General features: G+C 37.9%; 1 protein-coding gene across 7 annotated transcripts in view; it reads right to left on the bottom strand.

Annotated features, from left to right (window-relative positions):
• The window catches only part of LOC102219889 (neurexin-2), an 813,998-nt gene that overhangs the window by 603,704 nt on the left and 184,707 nt on the right, over window positions 1-25,587 (bottom strand). For 6 of the 7 annotated variants that reach the window (XM_023346050.1, XM_023346051.1, XM_023346053.1 and 3 more), the window contains exon 4: window positions 13,761-13,790. The exons of the other annotated variant lie outside the window; for it this stretch is intronic. In XM_023346050.1, the coding sequence (XP_023201818.1) occupies window positions 13,761-13,790 (30 nt within the window). The remainder of the gene's footprint in view (window positions 1-13,760; window positions 13,791-25,587) is intronic. 7 annotated transcript variants of the gene reach the window in all.

Below are 25,587 nucleotides of genomic sequence, written 5' to 3' on the forward strand. Positions count from 1 at the left end.
CACAATTTCTAATAGATATGGGCTTGTGTTTTATTAATTTTATAATCTGATATGCTATTTAAAAGTAGTTCAAACTCTATATCTGTCCACACAAAGGAACCTCCTGGTGCCTTGTCTAATTCCTAACAGGAAGAAAACTGGAAAGTTTTTGAGTTTCTGTCGCCAAGTCCAATTATTATAAGCAGTTTTGGGCTTGTTTTCTTCTAAACTCACTTTCAAATGTAATGCGTTGGGCTCATTTTTGAACATGAGGTTGCTTGTTAGTTTTAGTCAGACACTCCCTGTCCATCATTTCCCGGATGATCCCGCTGTGTCTTTGTTAATGTCAATTTAATATATTTGCTGTGAATGACATCGAGCGAAAAAAACAAAACAAGTGTAAATATTGAGACTAATATGAGCAGCGCAATAAATGTGAAAACAGTCACGAATGAACGAGTCCGTAAAGTTGTGCAACTAAACGGCATTATAATTATTAATATTAAGATAAACGGGACGTCTGCGTTGTGGAGCCACAGGAGAAGTGCTGTGAGCACAGGGCCATAACGCAGAACCTGGACGCTGGAGAAGGTAGGGAACAGGGCTGGGGGGGGGGGGGGGGGGTTCTAAAATCCAACTTAGAGTTTTCCAGAGAATACTGGAACACACAAAAACACGCAAAAATTACTAACGTTTTTACTTTTGTAACCATTAAACAATCTCCCCTTCAGTTCAACCTTAGAAGTTGAGACAAATGTTGCCATTATAAAATAACTTGCAATGAAGTATCGGCAAAGCTAAATGTCATTGTCACAGGTGGCGGAACATTATTGTCAACAGCTGCTGAAAGTAACTAAAAAAGTTACTTTTAATGTAACTTTTTTAGTTACTTTCCAAATCAAGTAGTCAGTAATCTAAGTTACTTTTACAAGGAGTAATCAGTAATCCGATCAAAGTCACTTTTTCAAAGTAACTATGCCATCACTGGCGCTACACTGCCCCCTAAGGGCTTGGCATGTTTAAAACAACGCTCAGGGGGAGAATTTGTGCCAGTTCATGTCGATGAAGACTGAAACTTGTGTAAATTTGTTCTTTTTCTTTTTTTTAAATAATGTGGTGGAGATATTTGTTTAATAAAAACTGGCTACATGTGTACAAAGGCTTAGTCTCTTCGCTCATTTTCTTATATTCCAAGACTTGTACTCTGATCTGTTCAGAATATTTTATTTCAATAAAATATTTTGTCTCGTTAACAGGTCTGCGTTGCATTTGGGTCCCTTTTTAATAAATTCTTCAACTAAATGAAGGGTTATGCGTAGGAAAGGAAAACTATTTCAAGGCTCTGTCACAAGTTCCAAGTTTGAAAGATTTAAAAGAAAGTTCTTAAATCATAAATATTTCTTTTGTTTAAAACATCTAATTTATTTTGAAGGTTGTAGTAGCTGATTGCCTAAAGGCTGGTTTTTACACTTTGGTAATTAATGAAATTACTTAGATAGGTGACACTGTTTCATGTAAATACAGTAAATATTCATTATGCAACTCTATGTAAAAATTACCTTAATTCACTTAGTAAATCAGGTATAATTTAGGGTTCATTTAAAACAAACAAGGTTAGTTATGTGCATATCCGAGGTGTTACTATTATTGTGAGTCTTTTCTAAAAATTATTTAGTAAATAGTCAACAAATGTATAATAGGGAGAGATTTTGACTCCAACACTTTAGGGGCTCTTCCAGCTGAAATTTACAAACAATTCTAGAAAAAAAAAATACTTAGCTTACTTTTCACTGGTTTTTAGAACAACAAAAGCCAACAACAACATATACTGTACGTAATGTTGGAATAAAATTGGCAGCATTAAAGGTGTGCCAAACCTTTGGAAATCATGTCCCAAAGCAAAGTTTCCCAAAGTTTCCACTTTAAAGTGGTGAAGAGAATAAATACAAAGAATGGACATTTTATCTGCTTTATCTGTGACGGCGATGTTGCATTGAACAAGTGATAAAAGGCGGAATCCAACAACACAAAAAACTAAAATCAAAAAGGTTGGAACCTTGATCTTATATTTGTTGTGTTTTATTATTATAAGCAGCCAATTCATGTATGTGGACACAGAAACTAACTACTACTGGTAATGACGACTTAAAATTGGGTTAAGGAGGATTTTAAAGGAGCAGTATTCTGTGTTTTCCAGTCACATAGTGCAATTTTATAGCACAATCAAGTAACTACCTTAAGTTGTTAAAAATGCTGTGTATCAAATATGACTTTAAGAATTTTACTTTCTTAAAATCAGGTTTCTGTCACTTTAAAAATCCCTGCTCTTTCTGAAACTCCGCCTACAGGAAGTCATCACAACTATTAACCCAGTGTTTCACTGAGAAGTAGCTCCTACAAAGAGCTCAGCTGAGTCACAGTTCCACCAGGTGTTTGCTAATTGTTGCTCGCTAGTCTGCAATTAGCAAACTAGCCAGCTAATTGCTGAGGGGGGGTGGGGGGGGGAGAGGGAAGCTGTGAGGCAGAAGCTTGAAAACTGCAGCTCAGAGGAGGAGCTTTGCCTCGAAGGCGGAGCTACAGCCACCCAGGCGTTTTGGACAGCCAAATGGTTGCCATGGGAGATTAAAGGACTTCTCAAACATGCATGGAAGAATTAAGTCAACACTTAAGGTATGTTCTTGATGAGGGATAAACTAGGGCTGAAACAATTCCTCGATTGATTCGAGAACCTCGATTATTAAAATTCCTCAAGGAAAATTAGTCTGCCTCAAAGCTTAGTTAATTTATGTTTTGTTATTTAGCGCACTGTGTTCTGGCCGGGTCAATATCAGCGTTGCACAGTGCTCTCACTTCTGCCTGAGTTGATGAAAGCTAGCAGCATTTTCAAGTTTGCTCTGGGAGGATTTTATTGATTCATGATAATGTTCAGGCTTTTATTGTTTTTCGGGGGACCAATCCTTAAAATAACTGCTGTTATACTTGAGGTACGGCTCCTCCTGGAGCTGCTGCCTGGTGGCCGGTGTTCAGAGCGAGGAAGAGCGCTGAAGGTGTATTTATACAGGTGAGCGGATAGACTGAACACGGTGGGAGGCTGTTGTGTAGTTGATACTTAGTGTAAATATTACTTATAGTGTAAATATATCTTTATGGACAAACCAGAATTTCATATCATCCTGGTCTCAACAAAAGGGTGGCGGAGTGCATGTTGGTGGTACAGAGCTGGTAGATGAGTTTCTGTGACAAACTAAGGAGCCAAATTCCGTCGCTAACATGAACAGAAACGCTATAGATGTTTGGGCCAGGTGAGAGTTCATCTATGAAATTGACTGGAGATGAATACATAAACGAAAAGCTGGAGTATACACTTGTTCTTTTTTAAGTATAAGCATATTTGTGAGCATGCCTCTATTAAATTGAATATAATTTCAGATTTTTGTACAACTTTTCTTCAGGTTAACTTAGAAAGTGAGCTATTATTATTACAGGTTAATTTCCTAAACTACAGAAAAGTTATTGTCAGGGAAGTTCAAATATGAACAATTTGACTGATGTTGGTATTTGATAGTAACACTGCTGTTATGTTAGATTTACCAATGTTTTATTTTATCATTTTTTTATCCGATTACTCGGTTAATCGTAAGAATAATCGATCGATTACTCAATTGCTAAAATATTCGTTTACACCAGCCCTACGAACAACATTAGTCGATTTTACATAATACTGCCCCTTTAAAACATCTCAAAATGTGAACATGTTGAGCTGTAAATGTTTATTTCGAACATGATAGAAGCATAAAATCACACACAAGAACAAGGAATTCAAAAGACATATTTTTGTACAATAATCTTAACATGCTCAAAAATTAGTAGGAAGAAGTAAGAAACTTATCAACTCTTACCCTGTAAACTCACAATATTTTCAGATGGACCCCCATTATTTAAAAAAAAAAAAAAAAAAAAAAAAAAAAAAAAAAAAATATATATATATATATATATATATATATATATATATATATATATATATATATATATATATATATATACTAAAACAATTTAATTTAATCTTATTTACTAGATTTTCAGGGTAAAAAAAACTGTTCATACATGTCACTTGCAAACTAATTCTAGTATAGTAATCATGTCCATCATGAATGTGATAAACTTTCTCTCCAGAAAAAAATGTTTATTGCTTTTGTATTTGAAAGTTTTTCACTTGAGAATAACGTGAAACTAAATGTGACAAGCTTCTGTGAAAGAGTGCAGCCCCAGTGTGTTAGTCTGGAAACATTTTTATTTTTTTTTTTTATAGACGGTGAGATAAGGATCAGACCTCAGGAAGATAGGAACCTAAGCCTGGGGTTTGTCCTCCTTCAGTCTGTGAAGGACAGCTGATATTGATTCTGCTGGCCTGATTATGTGGCAGCGTACAGTAAGATTTATAGAACTGACCAAGACCCGTTTTAAAATTTTACTTCCACAACACAGAGATTTATGAAAAAGGGAATAATCTCTAAATCCTCGGGCCAAACTAACAACGTTGTTGAAATATTGTCTTTAAACACGGAGGAGCGCTGCATTGATTTCATTTCTCCTGTCGGTTGTTTGGCCAAGCCGTGTTGTTCAGCCGAAAGGTCAAATTTACAGAAACGCCCCAGTTAATAAGAAAAATTGTTCAGTTCACCGAAGAATGAACTCGTTCACTTTCTACAGCTGGGAAAAGAAGTGCTGAACACCTGAACGTTTTTCTGGGTTTTAATATCTCTAATGGGACGACTGCCAGGAAATGCACAGCGTCTGTTTCCCTCACGCCAAAGTGAACCAAACATGCGAGAAGAAATGTGTGCAATACTTTTTGTCACCTGAAGAGCCCAGATTTAAAATAGTCTAATTCCTAATATTTATTTTATTTTTTTAGGATGAAATGACTACAAAAATTTTTTAAAAATATCAATAATTTAGTGAAAAATGCTTTAGAAAACAAGACAAATTAGATATTTTTGGTGAAAATCAATTAGCATTTGTCTAAAATAAAACCCAGAACCTGTTTAAGCATTATAGTGATTTTCTTTTTCTTTAGTTTTTAGATATTTGTTATTGATCAGTGTTTCGTTTGTACAGTACTTTGGCCAACCTGCTGATTTTAAAGTGCTTTATATATGAATTGGATTTGGAAAAACTAAAGTCAGACCAATTACATGAAATGATCTGAAATGTTAATTTGGTAACAATGTGTGTAAGATGTCTAAGAGAAAAACATGAATTGGCAACGTATTACATTCCTGCTCCTCTTCATGTCCTGACTGTATCTCCATTTAAAATAAATGTTAATCTCTTACTTTGTATAGTTAGAATAAACTCAGTTTAAAAAAATCCTTATTCACCAGGTCAAATGGAAGAGAATCACTTCTCATTTTTTAAAAAGATTTTCTCCAACTTATTCCCGTGGTTAGGGTCAGCTGACAAACTTTTGGAATGAGTTTGGGGATAAAGTTACTGGAGCAAAAAGTGCAGCGATTCCTGGAGAGGTCGAGAAGCGTGTGAAGGCAGGGAGGAGCTTTTGCCAAAGATCGTCTGAGAAATAAACTGAAATAAAATGCAGCGTCCTGTGGGAATGGAGTGATGTCCGGCTGACAGGCGAGTGCAGATTACAGTGTGACCACCTGGGGCAAAACAGACTGCAGTACAATAGGTGACGTCCGATTCCTGTGGATGTTGTCACTGTAATCTAAAACAGACGGTTTTATCGTTGTGTAGGTTAAGGGCGAAAAATGACTTGTGATAATACAAAAATGTATTATTGATGGGATTTTACAAAGTACTGAATGAATGTGTCATAGGACAGTAACTAGGTCTTTAAATGAACTGATCAGTTTTAATGCCGCATCATTCAGAATGGACATGAAGAGGACACAGTGTGAGGTAAGTGATGGTTAAAAATCATTTGTCCGGTCTGACGTTTGTTTCATAAAAGATTGGAGAAAACATGTTGAAAACTATATTGTAAGAAACTCAATGGAGCTGTAAGGATTTGGCAGGAGTGTACAGAACAGTGTTATCAGCATAGAAATGATTCAAATGTCAGATTGGGTTGACCTAGCATAGATCCCTGAGCAACGCCCCAAAGTCGACATCATAGGATCAGACTGGACAGTGAAAGCCTCCAATGACCAAAGCTGGAACATTAAAACACACTATCCATTTCTTTTAAAGAACAATTATTTTAAGCAGGCTCATTAAGATGTTATTGTCAACTTTAGCCAGAATGCTAAATAAAACCAAATATTATTCTGTAGTGATGGCACATATAATGTCACAAACACTTTAGGTCAGGAGTGTCCAACTCCAGATGTGTCCTTGATCAGACACATCTGACTTAAATATCTAGAACCTCTCCACAGAGATCTGGCAACAAACCAATTTGTTTCAGGTGTGTTGACCCAGGGTGACCTTTAAACCATGTTATACATGTTGAACCCTTAAGGCCAGACTGTGAATACAACTGCTTTGGGTATTTCTGCAATACAGCCAACGCCTGGCTCTGAAGCCAAACTGCATACGGCTAAGACTATTGTAATATTCTATGGAGCGGCTTCATTGTTTATTAACTAATTTGGTAAGAGGTATGGCTAAATAGAGGCAGGCCTGGGTCTGTACTGGTTTAATATGCCATATCACTAAAACACGGGTTGACAGCCACAGATTTCCAATCATGGGGTAAATCACAAGTTTGTAGGGAGAGGTTAAGTAGATTAGTGACAGGTGTGATGTTATTTACTGCTAACCTCAGAAAGAAAGCATCTAGACCAGAGGTCTCCAACCCTGGACCTTGAGATCTACTCTCCTGCAGGTTTTGGATACATTCCTGCTCTATCACAGGTGAATCAAATAAATGACTCATTATCAGACCTTTCCCAAGCTTGATGGTTTGCTGAAGAGCTAATCCAATCATTTGATTTGACGGTGATGCATCTACATCCTGCAGGACACTAGATATTGAGGTCCAGGGTTGGAAACCTCTGATCCTGAGCATCTGAACCAGGATTCAAACTTGAGCAACTCCTCAAGCACCGGCAGTAGCTAAAAAGAGAAGTGAGAGTTGCTTGTAGGGAGGGCATTGCTATGCAGAGTTGACTCATTCACCTGACAGCAGTAGCAGATATAGCAGTAGCAAAACCATGTTAAAATTGAATGAAGTGTTTGGTGAGATGATTCACCCTGGGAATTTCATCTCAAAATTGAATGTCCGTAGATTTTTATTGGATTTGTGTTACCAGGGTATCGGGTCTAACATAGAAACTAACGACTTTTTTAAAAATATGATGAAGCAGCTTTAGCAGCAGGACTGAGATTTATTTTATGCCGTTGCACTGTTGACAAATCATGTAGGAAGGTCTGTTCATTTTGTGGTCGTTTGTTGCTGTTAAATTTAAAGACATTTTTGTATTTTGGTCGAGTTTAAAAATGAGGGGAGAAACAAACGGTCCAGAAGCGGTCCAGAAAACTGACTCTGGTGTTTTGTACCAATAAGGCTGCAATCAGTGTGAACGGTTAATGACCCCAAAGTGACCTGTTTGCGCAGAAGAAGAACTTGGCAGCGCACTGTTTACGGGAGTAACAATGGACGCCGCTGCTTATGGATCGACTTTAAAGTTCTCCAGAGATGACAGTACTGTCACGAGATCATAACATGAAGGACGTTAATAAAAAGAAAGCACAACCGATAGTGCAGTCACTGCTCTTGTAGCGTAATGACTGCAGCTTCTGTTTGGATGCGCAGTCAGAAGCAAGAGCAACAGGATTATGACGTGATGCACTTCACTGACAAAACGCATTTCAGAATTTTGATCATTATAATTTTCAACCATTGTTTAAATCTGGATTGATCATGTCTGGCTTCTTCTGGGGCGGGATTGTGACGCAAGTTGATGATGAAAGTTTCTTTAAATGCAACATGACAGAGAAATGATACGTACTCAATTTAGTACCACAAATAAGAGGCACAGATCAGATATTTTTAGGGGTAAAAGGATCGGAATTAGGCCGTGATAAAGTTGGATATAGGTCGCATATGGGGAAAAAAAAAAGATTTGGGTCGGATTTGCTTGCTGTGTTAGCATACCATAAAAACTGGACCTTGAAGGCCGGATTTAAAGACCCCATCCTATAGAGAGTACTACTCTACAAGGTTTTCGCTCTACTGGTGCAAATAGCTTTAAAATTTCTACACATTTACTTTGGGGCAAAGTAAAAAGTTTCAGGCATGTGTCTTTTATATCTTTAAAAGAAGCCACATCTTTGGCCATTTGACACAGTTTGGACCACAGTGTGTGGACATTTTAAATCTATACACTGCAACTGGATATAATTTTAAAGGACATTTTCGAGGATTGATGTTAGTAATGTATTGAAATGTATTTTAGGTGGGATACGTTTGAACATGGTCAGGATGGGGAGGGGGCTAACCAGAAGCCTTAGGGGGAAAACGAAAGGCAAGACCCTGTTCTGTTTTTATGGCTCCCATGTCAAAGCGCTTCGGATCCCATCACCCTGAAGCTGAAGGATCCAGTTTGATGATCAGACTCCATTACCAGATTGTCCTGCTCAAGTCCCTCTGAGGTTTGCCATCACCTACAACCCCAGGCAGGGACATCCGTCTGGACAAACTGCTGGTCCAAGATGGTTTTTAGCAGCTTTCTTGATGGAAGACCTATACTGAGCTGAACTGTGTGCTGCCCGGTGAGGTTCATGCAAATCGCCAACATTTCTAAAATCTGACATGTTTTTGTCCACTAATATGAAAGGCTAAACATTTATTATCAAATCTGATATACACGCCCACACACAAATGAGACTAAATCATAGTTGATGCTAATTACTTGACACTATCAGACTGATAATCTCAGTGAAGTGTATTTTGCATTCATGAAATTCCAAAATTATATTAATCCTGTCATTTAATTTAATCTCCTATGGCAATGTTATTCAAAATGGGGGAAGTATGGGAGGCCTCAGAAAGCAGGAGGGAAGATGAGAAAAAAATGCAAAAATGTAATCTAATTTTACTCTTTTTTTAAAAAATAAATTCTAATTTGTTTCTTAAGCTTTATTATAAAACTATAAGCTGGAATAATTTATTGACATGTTTGCCCTGCGCATCTTTCTGATTGGCTGCCAGTCCAACTTATCAAGCTGCTTTGCTCCTCAAGCTAGCATAGCTAGCAAGCACAAACGTTTATGAGGTCCGGAACTCCTGTTCCAAGGAATTACAAAAGGTCATTTTTGAAAGTTCTCATTAAAAGGTCAAAAAATGTTTTACCAAACTAAAGTTTTATTATTTTACACAGTACCAGCTTCTCTTTGCTATCTTTCAAAAAGTTATTGATGAAAGTTTTAGATCCTGCTTCCTACCCAGACACACACACACACACGTGTGTATAAATATATACGTATATATATATATATATATATATATATATATATATATATATATATATATATATATAATAGAAGAAGCAACAAAAAATCAAGAGTTTGCCCTTGAAGTGTAAAATCTAAAGAATGCCTCATGTTGGATTTAGAGCAATGCTAGAGGGAAAACACGATGGATAAATGCTGGTGTCGTGTCAGATTTCCTGCTGTTCTAGTGTTTTCCTTTCTTTTTTTCCAGTTTGTGCTTTTCTCTCTTTAAGCATGTGGGCTTTGATGAACAGGCGGCTCAGTTTGGAGTGGATCCCAGAATGCATACCTGATAAAGTTCATCTGAGGAAGGTTTATGGAAATGTTAACGAGACAAAAAAACAAAAAAGAAAATAGAGGCAGTATAAAGATAACAGGATTACGCTTAGAAAACATCTGCTCAGAGTTTTCAATGCCTTCTTTTTTTAGTTGCTAAGCCACACAAAAGCTACGGAAGCGTTTAACTGCCCGAGCGCCGGAATAAATTTGGGTTGAGCATCTCGTTTAAACGAGAAAACTTTTCTTCATGTAGGGAGACGCAAAACTCGTTTAAACGAGGAAAAGTTCCTCGTTTTAACAAGATTTTAAAAACACATTATAACGGCGTCTATATCTCATTAAACCCAAAACATCTTTTAAATATGGAAGGTCGTAACAGTAAAAAAGCTACAGCTCTGGGGATTTGTATGGCGCAGAGGAACCCGGGTGAGGAGGAGAGTCGTAGCGAGCCCCTCTGTGCTCGTGTATCCCCTGTATGTTGTTTTTATATCTCATCTTTATAAAATGACATAAAACTCATCTTGGTATTATGAGAAACTCTTGTTTTAACGAGTTTCGCGTCTTGTTTTAACAAAAAACTTATTTGTGATAATGAAAAAAATCGAGAGAAAAAAAAAGCCACGATTTTTTTGGTGTGTGGCAGATTAAAATAATTTTGCCAAAACTTCATTCTGATTTAGTGAATTATTGGTAAACACACAGATACGTACCCTGTTCATTTGTTGTGCTATTTTAGTCGTTGATCTGGGAGTTTGTAGATACATATTGAGACGGAAATTGGTAATTATAGGGACAGTGTGGCTGTAGCTGATTAGCAAAAGAACCAAAGAAGAGAAAAAGAAAACAATTCCCAAACAATTAGAACTTCTCCATCAGAATGTCATGATGTATTTTATGGCTCCTTTTATTTCTCTTTAAGATAATGTACAATATTTAGATTTTATTTTTTTCCATCCTTGCTAGCGTCGAAATATGCCTCAGATTTAAGAAGCTAACTCAGACCTGCCCCCTAGTGGACAGAGTGCCTTACAGATTGATAAAGACATTGAAAACAGTGAAGCTTGACAGCATTAGAATGAAGCAGACTTGTTTCTGCCTGTGGAGATAAATACCACATTTTAAGAGATAGAGAAATGTAATTTATGATTTACTGTTGCAATATTTTTAGTCAACTTTTAGTCAAAAAAGTGTCTGGCTAATTTCTAATTTATACTTTTGTCGCAATTTTCCACTTCTGACACCCAAATTATCAGGATGGCTCTTAAAGTGGCAGTATCATGTAAAATCGACTTTATGAGCTGTACTTTATGTTATATTGTTATTCCCTTATCAATAACATACCTTAAGTGTTGCCTTCATTCTTTCATGTATGTTTGAGAAATCCTTTAATGTCCATGGCAACCATTCTGCCGTACATAATGCCTGGGTGGACCAAGCCCCGCCTCCTCAAAGCTGCAGTTTCCTACTTCTCAGTGCAACGCTGGTAAAAACGTTAAAGGGTTAATAGAGGAGCCATGTTGTGATGACTTCCTGAAGGCGGAGTTTCAGAAAGAGTAGGAATTTTTCAAGAGACAGAGTCCCAATTTAAAGGCATTAAATTATGAAGTCATATATGATATACAGTATATCTATATATATCTATATATATATATCTATATATATATATATATATAGATAGATATATATATATATAGATATATATATATATATCTATCTATCTATATATATATAGATATATAGATATATATATATATATATATATATATATATATATATATATATATATATATATATATATATATAGATATATATTTATATAACTGAAGTCAACAGATTTTATTGTTGCGTCAACTATGACTTCGCACCAGAAAGTCTGGTGGGAAAATGCCTTTTCCTACCGTTTTTTCCTTCGTTAAATACAGTCCCTGAACTATCGCCAGAGCGTCTTCCCAGTCGGCCATGTTTGTTTACTCTGAACTCACGTTTGGTCTCGAGACGTTTTGAGAGTTTTCCCATCTTACATCCGAATGTTGGTGAATGAAATCGGTTCATATGTGATGTTTTGCTCGACACCTCCCACTGTATGACTAAACCTGTTAAAGCTAAGATTTTTTATCCTTCTTCAAACCATCTTGTCTTTGGTCTCAGGTTTTGACGACAATTTTAGAATCTTGTCATGTGAACCAGACTTTAGAGTAACGGTTTGCAAACGCTGTCTCATTGACCAAAATTGCTAAGTTAATCTTGGGCAAAATCATGGTCGAGATTTTTTGACCCAAATTATTATTTTTTTGGGGGGGGGTGGTTTTTTTTTTTTTTTTTTCTTGGAAGAGAAGCCTCATTGTAAATCCAAAACTTCAGGATTGTGCATGTTGCTGTATTAGAAAAGAGTCATCTAGTTTTTGATTTATTTTGGGCTCGATTGAATACATTTATTTTCAGTTATGGGAACAGGACTTTGGTCACTCTCTTTCAAAATGGCTGCTGTATCTAACCAGGTTTAATAAATTGAATAAAAGCTGATTCGGGTGCAGCAAGGTCTGCTTTTCAGTAACGTCTGTGGATAAACGTGACTGCATGTATTATAGAAGTTTTAAAAAGATGAATACATTGTGTCGTACTTAACATTTTCCATAGTAAGAAAGTGATGTCAGTAATAATTGTACCCTCATTAAAATGCATCAACCTCCTGTGCTACATGGGACAGATCTGTATCATTGTTGAATTGCAGTTGGGGGGCTGCAGAAAATCAGCCCAAGGGCCACAAATGGCCCCCCGGCAACACTTTGGACACACCTGGATTAGAGGGTGATCAAACTGTGTTGGGTAAAGTTTCAGACTGCCTCTTTGTAAACCACTTGAAGGAAAAGCAAATGTATAAAAGCTTTGATTGTTATAGGAGTCTGAAATAATAAAAATGATTTAAAAAAAAAAAAGACAATTAAGTAAAAAGTAGAGCAGCTTTTTTCCCCCTTACTTTTGTGTGACATGGTTCATAATGAGAGGAGAGGCACCTCTTTCTATTGCAGTAAAGGTCAAAACATTCATTGCACATGTTCACTTTCCTCTCGTGAACTTTGCTTTAACACCACATTCAATAAGCCGGATGGGCCAGAGGCTGAAAAAGGGCAGGAAATAAAAGCACATCAGTGGGGGGGGAACCTTGCCGAGTCATTTAAAACCAATTCTGTCAACCTGTAAAAAAAAAAAAAGAGAAAAAAAAGGGAAATCTGTGACAAAAGAGGATGTGTAGCAGACATTTAACAGCTGTTGTGTCACACATAGAAAAACATCAGTAGAAATCTGTGTTCATGTCAAAGCATTTCCCATGAAAACCAACGTTCAAAACGTGATCCCAGTTCATCTTGGTCACAGTCAGCCCATCGAGGAAAATATACAAAATCATTGCCAAACAATGGGAATGTCAGCAGAGTGGTGATGAGAAACTCTGCACATTCGACAACACTTTCACCTCGAAGTGTTAGTGAATGGAAGCTGGAAGGCATTTCGCTGTTAAAACATTGACCAACAAACACATTTCCAATAGAATCAGAAGATTTTTCAGGTTAGGTTTTTTTTTTTTTGATTAAGCCCAAGCACAAAGGGATAGCAGAAAAGTGTTACCTTCAGCCCCCGAAGTCAGGCCGGCGGGGTCAAAGGTGGTCAGTGTTGAAGTCCAGGACGTGAGCCATAGGACAGGACAAGGGGTGGAACACACATTGGCGGAGGTCACAGAAAAAACACAAAGATAATGGCAGCAAGGGAGAGGAAGGAGGCACAAACAAAAGGGGGAAGGTTGGGGGGGGGAACGAGGGAAAGATAAAGAGGACATGGACGAGAAGAAGATGGAAAGGATTAAACAGAGCAGGGGATTTGGGAGAAAAATGGAAGGATACGCCACAGAGGGAAGGTGGAAAGCAGAGGAGGAATTTGTGAGGGAGAACAGTAGCTTTGGGAGCGTAGAGGCCGAGTCAATTCCTCTTAAAAAAAAAGGCAAAAAAAGAAAACAAACAAAAAAGGGGGAAAAAAAACGAATAAACCCATACCTTGGTCGTTTAACGTCAGGTGCGCCAGACCTTGAGGGGGAAAAAACAGAAAAAAGGAACACAAAGGAAGAAAAAGAAGGTCATAAAAGGCACGGGAAGGAAAAAAAGCATTGTCACAACGTTGGACTGCAGTTTGTGACAGACATCCTGGGGCAGACTTGGATGTCAGAGTTTAAAAGTAAAAAGAAAAAAGTACAACAAAAGAGCTAAAACAAGAACATAAAATACAAGAAAGAGTGAAAGATAGAGAGATAGAGAGCGAATAACAACAGAAAACAAGCAAACACTTCTTGAGTGAGGTGTGAGGGGGTCTGGAAAACAAAAAAAAAAAAGCATTTTCATTTGGCGCAACCGCCGAAGGCTATTGCTCACACAAATGCTTTTTTTTTTTTTTCCACTGAAGTACTTATGGAACACACAGAGAACTGTTTGGCAGAAAAACAAGCTTGGATCTGATTGGCTATCTCCAACGCTCCTCAAATCACAAAGCAAGAACCCGAGCCGATTTGCAGAGAAGACACGACGCCCTTTCAGAGGCTTCCAGACCCGTCAAGCTTTTCCACCTCAGTCACGTTTCACCTGCCAACCTCAAACCGGTGCCGTTTGGATGAGAGCACTGGAAAAGCGCAAAAAGGAGGTTTGGTCTGGTTTCGAGTGCAAATATCTTGGTGCACTTGAATTAGGACAAAACTAACTTTGCAGTAACTTTTCAGGAAGAAATGAGAGCTTGTTTTGAGCCAATATTGCTTAAATTTTGATGAAAAAGTTCTAGTTCCACGGACATATTATTTCACTTATAATGAGACATTTTTCCCCAAATTGTAAGTTATATAATCTGCCAGTGGAACTAGAACTTTTCCACCAATATTAAGGAATTATTGACGTAAAACAAGCTTAATGACAAGTTACTTTTGAGCTAATTTTGTCTTAATTCAAGTGTAATACGGCAGCATTGGAAAAATGTAAAATTTCAACTGTTGATTTTCTGTCTTCAACTGCCTTGTTACTAAAATGTGCTATATAAGAAAACATGACCAAAAGACTGATATTTCTGCAAGAAACTAGACAAAAATACTTGGCAAAATTTTGTGATTTCGCAGTGTGTGATTGACCAACACAAAGTTGAACATAACAAACAGAAAAGGTTTGAGTTTTGTTGATGAATAAAGCCGTTTTGCAACAAAGTGGTTTAGATCAATTCTAACACGTTGGCGCGTTAGAACGGTCCCATCAACGTACAGACCTAGATCCAATGGAAAAACTGCTGCATGAAATAAAAACGTCCTTTCAAAGTCAATTTCCATCCAGCTGTGTCATTTTTGGGAAAAGAAAAGTGACCCCAAAAAAATGCTGTTTTGCTTTTTTTTGGACGTTAAAACCGGGTGCAGACATCAAAACATCCCCAGCTGTGATCTGAGTGGAAGACGACTCTCCGAAGCGTCGACTCACAGCGGCTGGATGCAGTTTCGAAACACACTTTTCAGATTGTTATGTGGTAAAAACCCAGGAAATCATGCGTCGGTCTCTTTCCGCTTTGCCATTATGCGCCGCCTTCTGTCGGTCTATCCCACAAAATCCCTGTAAAAACACACTGCAGTGTGTGCTCAAACCGTGACGTGTGGAAACGTTTGAAGGGGAATGAATCATTTTTGGAAGGCACGCCAAGAACTTGAAACAACACAAAACGGATCAAATGGCGTCGGCACAACCACAGCATTACAACGCCGCCATAGAAACCTCATACTGATGGACGGCTACTTTACACAAACTGTGCAAGACATGCAGCTACATTTATTGAAAACACAGAAATCTTGCGGTCATAACTGGATAAATATATGAAGGTGGGATGGGGGATAAGCCCAAACCACAGAGCAAACCTGGTAGAAACTGCAGGTCTCTATGCTTAGAAACACTGATCTTTAACTGAATGTAGACAGAAGAAACATGCTGGCTGATGATCGCTCTGCTGCCAGACTGTTTCACTTCAGCTTCTAGCTGCCAAGTATTTCAGTGTCTATGTTTGTGTCAAATTTATCCAAGCTTCTAAGGAAACAGAAACATTAAATACCAAAGTGATGTGTGATCTGTCTCTCTCACATATCTACTGTATCTGTTTCTGTCTGTCTTTTTCTGACTCTATCTCTATTTGTCTATCTCTGTCTCTATCTTTCTTTCTATCTTTATCTCTTTGTGTCTATCTCTTCATCTTTTTCACCATCTCTATCTCTGTTTTTGTCTGTCTCCATCTCTTTCTGTGTTTATGTGTCTGTCTCCATCTCTCTTTCTCTGTCTGTCCATCTGTCTGTTTCTGTCTGTATTTCGATCTGTTTCTGTTTGTGTCTTTACATCTATCTCCATATCTGTTTCTTTGTGTATACCTGTGTCTCTGTCTGTCCCTCTGTTTATTTGTTTGTTTATCCCTCTTATCCATCAGTCTATACATCTGTGTCTCCATATCTGTCTCTGTTTCTTGCTATTAATTTATTTCCAATATCTGTATATATGTTTGTCTGTCTGATTCTGTCTAGATGTCTGTTTCTGTTTATGTCCGTCTCCCATATCTGTCCATCCGTTTGTTTCTGTCCATCTGTCCCTGCCTGCCTGCCTGCTTCTCTTTCTTTGTTTGTTTCATCTATAAGTCTGTCTTTCCCCCCCATTTCTATCTACGGGGCTGTATTCATGAACTCGTACAGCAGCATGTATTTTGTGAACAGAGTCCTTCGAGAAAACACTTGGAGGAGCAGAAAAATTAAACCCTGTGGCCTAAAGCGGAGAACATTCCCAACTAAAAAGAAATTGGATTTATCCTCAGGCAGCAGCAGGACATAAAACGGCATTACAGGTCACAAACAAGGAGACTGTAAAGGTCAAATCTTTTTCGAGCCGGCCTGTCTTTTGGTGATCGATAGCACCTCAAACACAAAGCTTCCGGCGGCCTGAGCAAACAATCGAATGTCAGCAACAATTCAGTGTCAAACGGCGGCGTTTTGGCACTGTATGAAGAACAGGAGCGGCCCAAACAGGAGCCATGCAGAGACAACAACTCAGCTAACGGTGATCTAAAAGGCAGTTCAGGTTTTTACTCAATACTGCCTTATTTTTAGTCTTCTAAGGGGCCAAAGACGACATAAAGGCCTGTTGATAGATTAACGACATATCTATGTTCTAACTCTGCTCTAAAAACCAGGACATTATAAACGTCTGATGAAGATCTAGCAGTTGTAAAATAAAGAAAAAACTTCATAAGATCTGAGGAAGTACAACAAAAGTTTTTGCTTTCCTGAGCAGACTCAGGTTCCAGCCGACGACCGACTGGCTGGATGGTTCTAAAAGTTTTTCCAAACATTAACCGCATGTAAACAAAGACCAAAATACAACAACCGATTATAGAATTCTAATTTTGCTAACGCATAGCTACCCACAACCTAGCCTAGCATGTCGGACTAAAGAGACTTAAATGACTACAAGATATTCCTGCTGCTCTTTATATAACGCATCGTGTGATCCAGGGCTAGAGGAAATGTGCATGCAGAGCTCGTTATTTATCCGGTGGAGGTCGGGTTTGTGCCGGCCCCCTTTGCATAAAGACCAATCATTCTCACTGTGCCACTTTCTGGTTTTGTTCCCTCTGCTCATAGTCCATTAAGGAGATAAGGCTGAGGCTCCTGCAATGAAACAGAATGCTGCCGTCGCTGCATACCAAACCGCTCAAACACACACCACCGTCTACATGTCCTCTCATTCCAGCCTCACGTGGCTGAAGCAGCCAAACAGAAGAAGAAGAAAATCAATACATTTAAAAAAAACAAGGATGAGAAGAAGAAGAAAACCCACAGAGAGAGAAAGAAGCAGTAGAGAAAAAGAGTGCTGCAGCTGCAGGTTGTTAAATGGCTGCTGTTCACAACTAAACGTCCAGCTTTAGTTTCACACACAGGTGAACGACAAAGAAAACATGAGATAAACGATAAGAAGCCTTTTTTATCAGGAGGTGTTAAAACGGAAGCAGAAAAAAAAAAGGCGTAGGTAGAAAGCAATTAAAAGGTACGCACTGATCCAGGATCACACTTCGAAAACATACCACAGTCTCTCCTCCAAACAATACGCTAGGCGATAAGTAAACGGCGAAAATGAAGGAGAAACAACAGGCGAGATGAAGGGGATGGGTGAGCAGAGCAGCCCCGAATCTTCAGCTCCTGTGGGGCGTTCAAAGGCAGCAGCGGTCATTATCTATCAAAGTCGTCCAAGAGGAGAAACAGTGACGGACCAGGCTGCCCATCAACCAGGTTCATGAGCAGCCGAGTCTCAGTGGTGTACATGGTGAGCAAAGGCTGGATCACTAGGACCTGAACTCGGACCTCAAAGCCAAACAACATCTGAAATGGACGATAGAAGGAGGTGGCCTGGTCCCACGAATCATACCGTTATTTTAACTGCATGAATGACTTAATGCATCTGCATCGCTTAAATGGAGAACTCTCAGTAGGAAGATGCACAACAGGAAGAAGTAGGAAAGCTTGATGTCACATACTACAATATACTTTTAGGGTACTAATGATGGCAATGAGTCAGGCCTGTTTTGGATCGACACACTCTTAGACATTATTATTATTATTATTATTATTATTATTATTATTATTATTATTATTATTCTCTAGTGTCAAAATTGCTTCAAAATGTTTCCAACTAGGTGAAGCCATTTTGAGTAAACTTTAAATGGATAAAACAGCCATGCATTGATCCGTCACAGAATCAATGCTGTGACTGATTTCTGAAGCTGTCAGCATTGAATACCAACCACAACAATTATAATGTAACTTGAATTATGTTGAAACGAGTACAAAAATGTGAGACTTCAATTGCCAAATCAAGCAATTTAAGAATAAAAAAAGAATATGTGTTGCTTTAAAGGAAATTGGAAAAAAAAAAACCCATTATGGTACATAGTTTGTGTTCCAGATTTCTTTGAACAAACCAAATTATGGGAAAACCAAAGTTTGAGTTATAAGTATAACATTTCAGTCTAGATGATACGTCATGATGTTCAACTGTAATGACTCTTGTTCAACCAATGTTAACAAAAATCAAATTAACCACCCTGACTTAAAACACCAGCCAATATCTTAGTGTAAGAAAACCAACAGACTCTTAGGCATGTGGTCATAATGTAATGCCTGACCTGTGTATAAACACAACAATAAAAAAATTCCTACTCAATACCACCAGCTCGACAACAGATAAGGCGGCGTGATTGAGCATTTACACCAATTATCTTTGCAACACATTGAAATCCGATCACAAGGAAATGCTCTTCAAAGACTTCATCGATATCGGAGAGGAAATCAAACTGCCACGGCAACAAGGAAAGCAGTGCTGCTTCCTTATAGCCTGGGAGCATGATGAAATCCGAGCCACCGTTCCCACACCTCCTCCACATCTGAGCATTGATTACATTGTTAATCGTGTGGCGAGCACAGATGGGAGTGTCTAATGGAACGGGTGCTGTCTGGAGAGTGTGACTGCCTGCTTATGATCGAGTGGCAGATGGAGGCCAGTCATAATTTTGTCATTAGAAGAAGACGTTGTTCTGTTATGTCCTGTTTTTCTCCCATTTCCTTTTGTTTATTACCATTATTGCTCACCTTAACCTTCTCGGCCTCCATATGTAACTCTACGTTGGCACCTATTTTTTCCTCCTTTCTCATCTGCCAGCACATAATGCTCTTTAATTTTTCTAACCGCTCTTTTTAAACCATTGGACGCTAAAAAACAGACCTCTAAATTACCACAACATGTGGGAATTAGCGTAGCATCCAATTAACATAGCATGTATGTTTAGCAGATAATGGTTATCTTATAGCGGCACGTGGTTTTGAAAGAACCGTCACAGCTTTACTCGCAATTTTTTTTATAAATCTTAAGCTCCATCATCCCAGACACATTCACACACACGAGCAGATGTGTTGGGTCACAGCAGAAGCGACTCACCACTCGAGGGGGACAAAGAAAAATGGCCGTCATCATCATTATCGTCTACTATTTCTTTTCAACTTGGGTTCTCATCTAACGCCGCATCCCTCGTTTCTTGGATGAACACACAGAACGAGTCACAGGAATAAGTTCACCTTGAAGTCACCCCCTCTCCCGTGGGAACCACATGGCATATTAAAATGTATAATTTCCAAAGACTTACACCAACATCTGGTTATTTCCTGGTTTATGTTCTCCTTGAAAACATATCGTGATAGAGGCAGGTTTTGTTTTTTTGCTGAATGCAAAGTGGGTTTGAGAACAGCTGTTCACATCTACGTTTGAAGAAGGGAACAAGTATGATCAAAAGGTACAAACTGAAACAGCAGTAATACGCTAAAGTAGAACTGCAAGCAGTTGTGAACGGGTACCAAGCACAACAAAGCAACTCTGCCCTTGTTTCACCCCATGCACTTTTTGTTAAAGTTACAGTATGTAACTTTCAGAAAAAATATATATTTTTACATATTTGTTGAAATTATCATTATGTTGTTACAATATAAGACAGATAGTCTGTGGAAAAAAAACAAGCCTTCTCCCAGTGCTCCTAGTATAAACTGCAGAAACGCACCAGTCAAAAACAACCAATGAGAGACAGGAAGAAGGTCTTAGTGCTTGTCAGTCACCCTTGTGCTAACTCCTAGCAATCTGCTAAGCTAAAGCTGGTTCACCTCAAAATAGCCTGCCACGAATGCTAAGGCTAGTTGGCATGGCCACTGATGATGGCAGATAAATGGCTTTCCATTTATCAATAGAATATAACCTAAATGTAAATTTATAAAAATTCCAAAAGACACCATAGAAAAACATACCACCACAGATTCATTAAAATAGTAAATTAGCATGCAGGATGCATCTACTTATAGAATGTACAAAAATGAGGCAAATGCTTCCATCAGGCCTGGATCAACGTTACCCGTGTGATTGCCGTTTTATCTCTGTTAGCAAAGAGCTACAGGCTCTGCTTAAAAATAACAGTGCAATAGCTTTAAGGTTGATCTCATTCAATGTGAACATTTATCATTTCATCGGCCCGATCTATAATGTATGACCTTTCCAAAACTAAATATTAAAACCGCAGCAGATTTCAGCAGGCTTTAATAATTCAGTCTGAGTGGCAACTGTATGAGGAAGGGAAGCGGGTGATGAGGCGCTAACGGCTACAAACATTTCTGCCACATAGATTCCACGTCTCTCAGCGCTTCAAAAAGTGAACAAATATCAACCCTTTTCATAAAGTGAGGACTTCAGGTGAAGTTGAGGATTTTTTTTTTTTTTGCATTGTTTTCACAGCAATTTGATGTCAATCAGAACCTAAATTATTAGAGATTTCACAAAGTAATGGCCACAGTGAACCTTAACCAAACTGCAATGCGCAAAACCTTTAATTTCTGCAAAGATCTCATTACCAACGAAAATACTCAATACCACTTGTAATACCACGAGGACCATTGATGAATCAAGAGGAATATTTTTTATTAATAAATTCTCCAGACCAACTTTTTTTTTTCCTCCCCCACAAGCAGATCTGGTGTTTCTACATAAAAAATTTAAGAGTAGCAATGGAAATTTTAATCAACTTAGGCAAAATAGAATTACCAGAACACTTTTATATTTTAACTGCATTGCTGACTGTTACATATTATTTAGCCCCGAAACAGAATAAAAAAAAATCTAATAGTATTTTTAAGAAACAAATTGGAAAGGGAAGCAGTGAGTTATGCAAAATACTGCAGCTCAACGGTCCGAACAAAACGGGAAAATGAACAAATCTCCAATGTAAATACTATCAAACCAAACATTAGTGCCTTTATAATTGAATAAATAAAAATTAAGGTTGTACATTTTTGCTGAAGTTTCTTGGTTGACACAAATCTCACTGCAAATCGAGAGCAACCGACATTATTTTTGATGTTCTGATAACAGAGGTGAGTTAGAGGTGTGTCTCTGTTTTCCGGATGTTTCTTTCCACTGCTTGAACTAATTCTAATTCAAACAAAGGTTTTAATTGATTAACAGGCAAGTCAATGTCTTATTCACATCAGAAACTTGCCTGTCTGGTGTTACAGGTGCGTAAGTTTGCACATTTTATTTGAAGTTTTGAAAAAAAGAGGTTAGAACGTCACCAGGATAGATAGAATTCAAACAGCAGAACACCTGGTATGTTAGAAATAGAAGCAAAACGTGTATTTGCTGTTCAAATTGCAGCAACTATTCTTTATATTTCTTCATATTATCTAACTCTGGACTGAATAAACCTCAACCGTTTTCTAGGATTGGTCTTCCTGTGATTCTCAAAAAAGGGGGAAAACGGGATTGCACTTATCTTAGTACGTGTGATATCTGCTGTTTTACTTTTGAGTCCGAGTCTATTCATTCAGACTCGGACACTACTACTCAGTGTAGTGTTTCCACAGAACTACCACAGGGTATCTGACCCCTGGAGAAGCACAAAGCAACTGAAGCATAAAGTCTTTATGGTCTCGTTCCGTTTTACAAAGCAGCAACAGCGGCCATCTGTCAGTCGTGATGCATTAAACTGTGTCCAGGTCTGTCAGATGATGTGAGTCTCTATTCAAAGTTACAATCACTCAGAGTAACACACCACCACTGAGACTTGACTGGAACCACAATGTCTGATAACTGGCACTTCAGCATCGACACTTCCAACTACGAATGACGCAAGAAAATGGCTGGTGGCTGGAATCCGACAAGCTCTGATTGATGATCCGATTGATTGGTGGGTATTTCTAACATCGCTAGGGTGTTTTTACAAGAAGAATGGAGCAGAAGACAGTAAGGCTAACTGTATTGAACATCTGCATCTTTGAGCATGCTCTACATGTAGTCAGTCTTTTGAAAATCTCAAAATACCAGAACTATATGAATGTCAAATGTATGTCTTTATGCTTTAATGAGTGATTCTGCCCTCTTTCTCAAGTCAACTTTCAGAATCAGGCATGTTCTTACATATTACCGTGTGTTTTTGACAAGGAGAAAAAAATAAAAGCTTGAGCCTTTCATGACGAATGTCACAAATTAGCATCAATCCCATTACAGGCTGAATACAGCAAAGGTTGTGTACATATACCACAAATAATGCTTCATACAAATAAGTAACATACAAAGGATTATAACAGAAGTGTTTTGCCACCATATGGAGATCATCGTGTTGTGCACTACATCCTATATGAATGCAGAAAACTGCATCCAGCAAATCCCACTACCTCTGGCTTATAAACTCAGTATATTGTCAGAATCTAAGATAGAACTGAGAAAAGATGGAAATTGTCAGAAATGCTGCCAGGTGGTTTCTTGAAACCTCCTGGCAGCATTTCTGACATTTAGACTCCCACATGAGCTGTGAGTCTCTGCCTGAAAGCCACCAGCGTCTTTGCCTGCTAGCTACCATCGTCTCTGCCTGCTAGCCATTATCTCTACATGCTAGCTGTCATCTCTGCCTGCTACATTCTCAAAATTTTTCCTGAAATTTCAAGAAGTGCAGAGAGGACATGACTTTTGGTCAGATAAGTATAATGAGACTCTCTCTGATATTGTTCTTAGGTGTTTACACCTTTGAAAATGTGCCAAAGTCTCCTGAGGGCTTGTGTAACAACATGGCTCACTCCTTCAAAAATGACTCCAGGTCCATGACCCTCGATCAGACAATTTGGTACCTTCTCAGATCTTATTATTCACTGGCACTACTTTAATCAAATACCAACACATAACATGGCTCATTTAATGTGCTTGTCTGTTTTAAGGAGCTGTTTTGTGTTAAATAATTCTTCTCAAATACACCTTGCTCAGGTCAGGAAAATTGGCTTGGTATCAAATGTAAATGGTCAATGGAAAAAACTCCTTCTACTTTTACTTTTAGTATCAGGTAATGTGCAATCGAACCCAGGTCCAATTTTCAACAGCATTGACACACTGGAAGAATTCAAAAACAGATCAGGTTTTGGTATAATACATATTAACTGTCGCAGTTTATTGCCTAAGATAGACTTGTTTAAAATCTGGATTGAAACTACTAATACGGATATCTTAGTTTTGACTGAAACGTGGTTAAACAAATACATTACGAATAAAAATATTTCCTTAGAAGGTTATAATGTTTTTCGCAGTGACCGCCTTAGGAAAGGTGGCGGTGTTGCCATCTATGTAGAGAACAACTTCCATGTCACACTTCTATCTTCTGTATCCATTCCAAAACAATTTGAGTTACTAGCCTTGAAATTTGAATTCACTAAGGCTCAGAATATCACAGTTACAGGGTGCTATCGACCACCTTCTCCTATCTGTGATGCACTCACTAATTTGAACAAATATCTAGCTGATCTAAATAATAATTAATTCGTTTGGTTAGATTTAAATCTAGACTGGTTGACAACATCTTCAGATAGCTTAAAAACTATCTGTGATTCTTTAAATATCACCCAGTTAATTAACTGGTCAGTTGTGCAGTAGGTACAGTTAGAAATCTCAAGTTACCAAAACCTAAGCCATGTATCTTGACCAAAAGAGATTTAAAACCCCTAAATGAGCAAGCTTTTGTTCATGACTTGTTACATTTTCTTTTTCTCTTTTTGATAACGTAGACCTTGCCTGGCAGTATTTTCATAAAGAGTTTTTAAGACTAATAAATAAACATGCTCCTATACGTAAAATTAGGGTGAAGGAGCGAAGTAATCCATGGTTTTCCTCAAAGATTTGGGTTCTGCTTAAACAAAGAGATGCAGCCTGGGCTAGAGCAAGAAAAAACAATACTGAGGAGAGCTGGCTTTGTTTTAGGAAATTGAGAAATAATTAAGTATTACCTCATTAATTAAGAAAGCAAAGTCAGATTATTACCTTGGAGAGATGACAAAAAATGTAAATGATCCAAAGAAATTTCGGAAAACAGTGAAATCAGCTACTGAGCAGGCGCCACTGAGTGATTTTCCAAATTTTGTTTTGAAAAAAGTAAAATGGTGTCTGATAAATTAGCAGTTTTAAATTATCTTAATGAGCATTTTATCTCCGTAGGCTCTCTATTTGATGATTCAAATTCATTCGGTCAAAATGTAAATACTGATGAGCTGTTTTTGAATAATGTTTGTAATTCCACCACTTTTAACTTTTCCCCTATTTGTACAGCTGAGGTTCTCAGAGAAATGAAAAACATAGACACCAGAAAATCGGCAGGGCCAGATAACCCGGATGCTTTTTTTCTAAAGTTGGCTGCAGAGTTTATAGCAGAGCCATTGTCTCATATTTTTAATCTAAGTCTAATCTCTAACAAAGTCCCCAGTGTCTGGAAATCAGCATTTGTTTTGCCTCTTTTTAAGGGCGGGGAAACGTCACAGGTAAACAGTTACAGACCAATTTCTAAACTATGCATCCTAGCAAAATTGTTTGAAAAATCAGTTGCAGATCAATTGAAGATTTTTTTAGATTCAAATTGTGTTTTACAAAATGTACAGTCTGGTTAAAAAAAAAAAAAGCATTGTACTGTTACTGCCACTTTAAAGGTTTTTAATGATCTTATCCAGGCTCTTGATAACAAAAAACATTGTGTTGCTTTATTTATTGATCTATCAAAGGCATTTGACACAGTAACTCACATGCTTTTAATTGAAATTCTACACAGGATTGGGCTCTGACATCAAGCTACCATGTGGGTAGCTGATTACTTGTCAAACAGAACCCAGAGAGTTCAATTGGCTGGTTTTACTTCTTCTATCCTTACCATTTTAAATGGTGTACCACAGGGCTCAGTTCTTGGTCCACCTTTATTTTCTATTCATCAAAATAACTT

The sequence above is a fragment of the Xiphophorus maculatus genome, chromosome 14, assembly GCF_002775205.1.
Source record: "Xiphophorus maculatus strain JP 163 A chromosome 14, X_maculatus-5.0-male, whole genome shotgun sequence".
Taxonomy (NCBI): domain Eukaryota; kingdom Metazoa; phylum Chordata; class Actinopteri; order Cyprinodontiformes; family Poeciliidae; genus Xiphophorus; species Xiphophorus maculatus.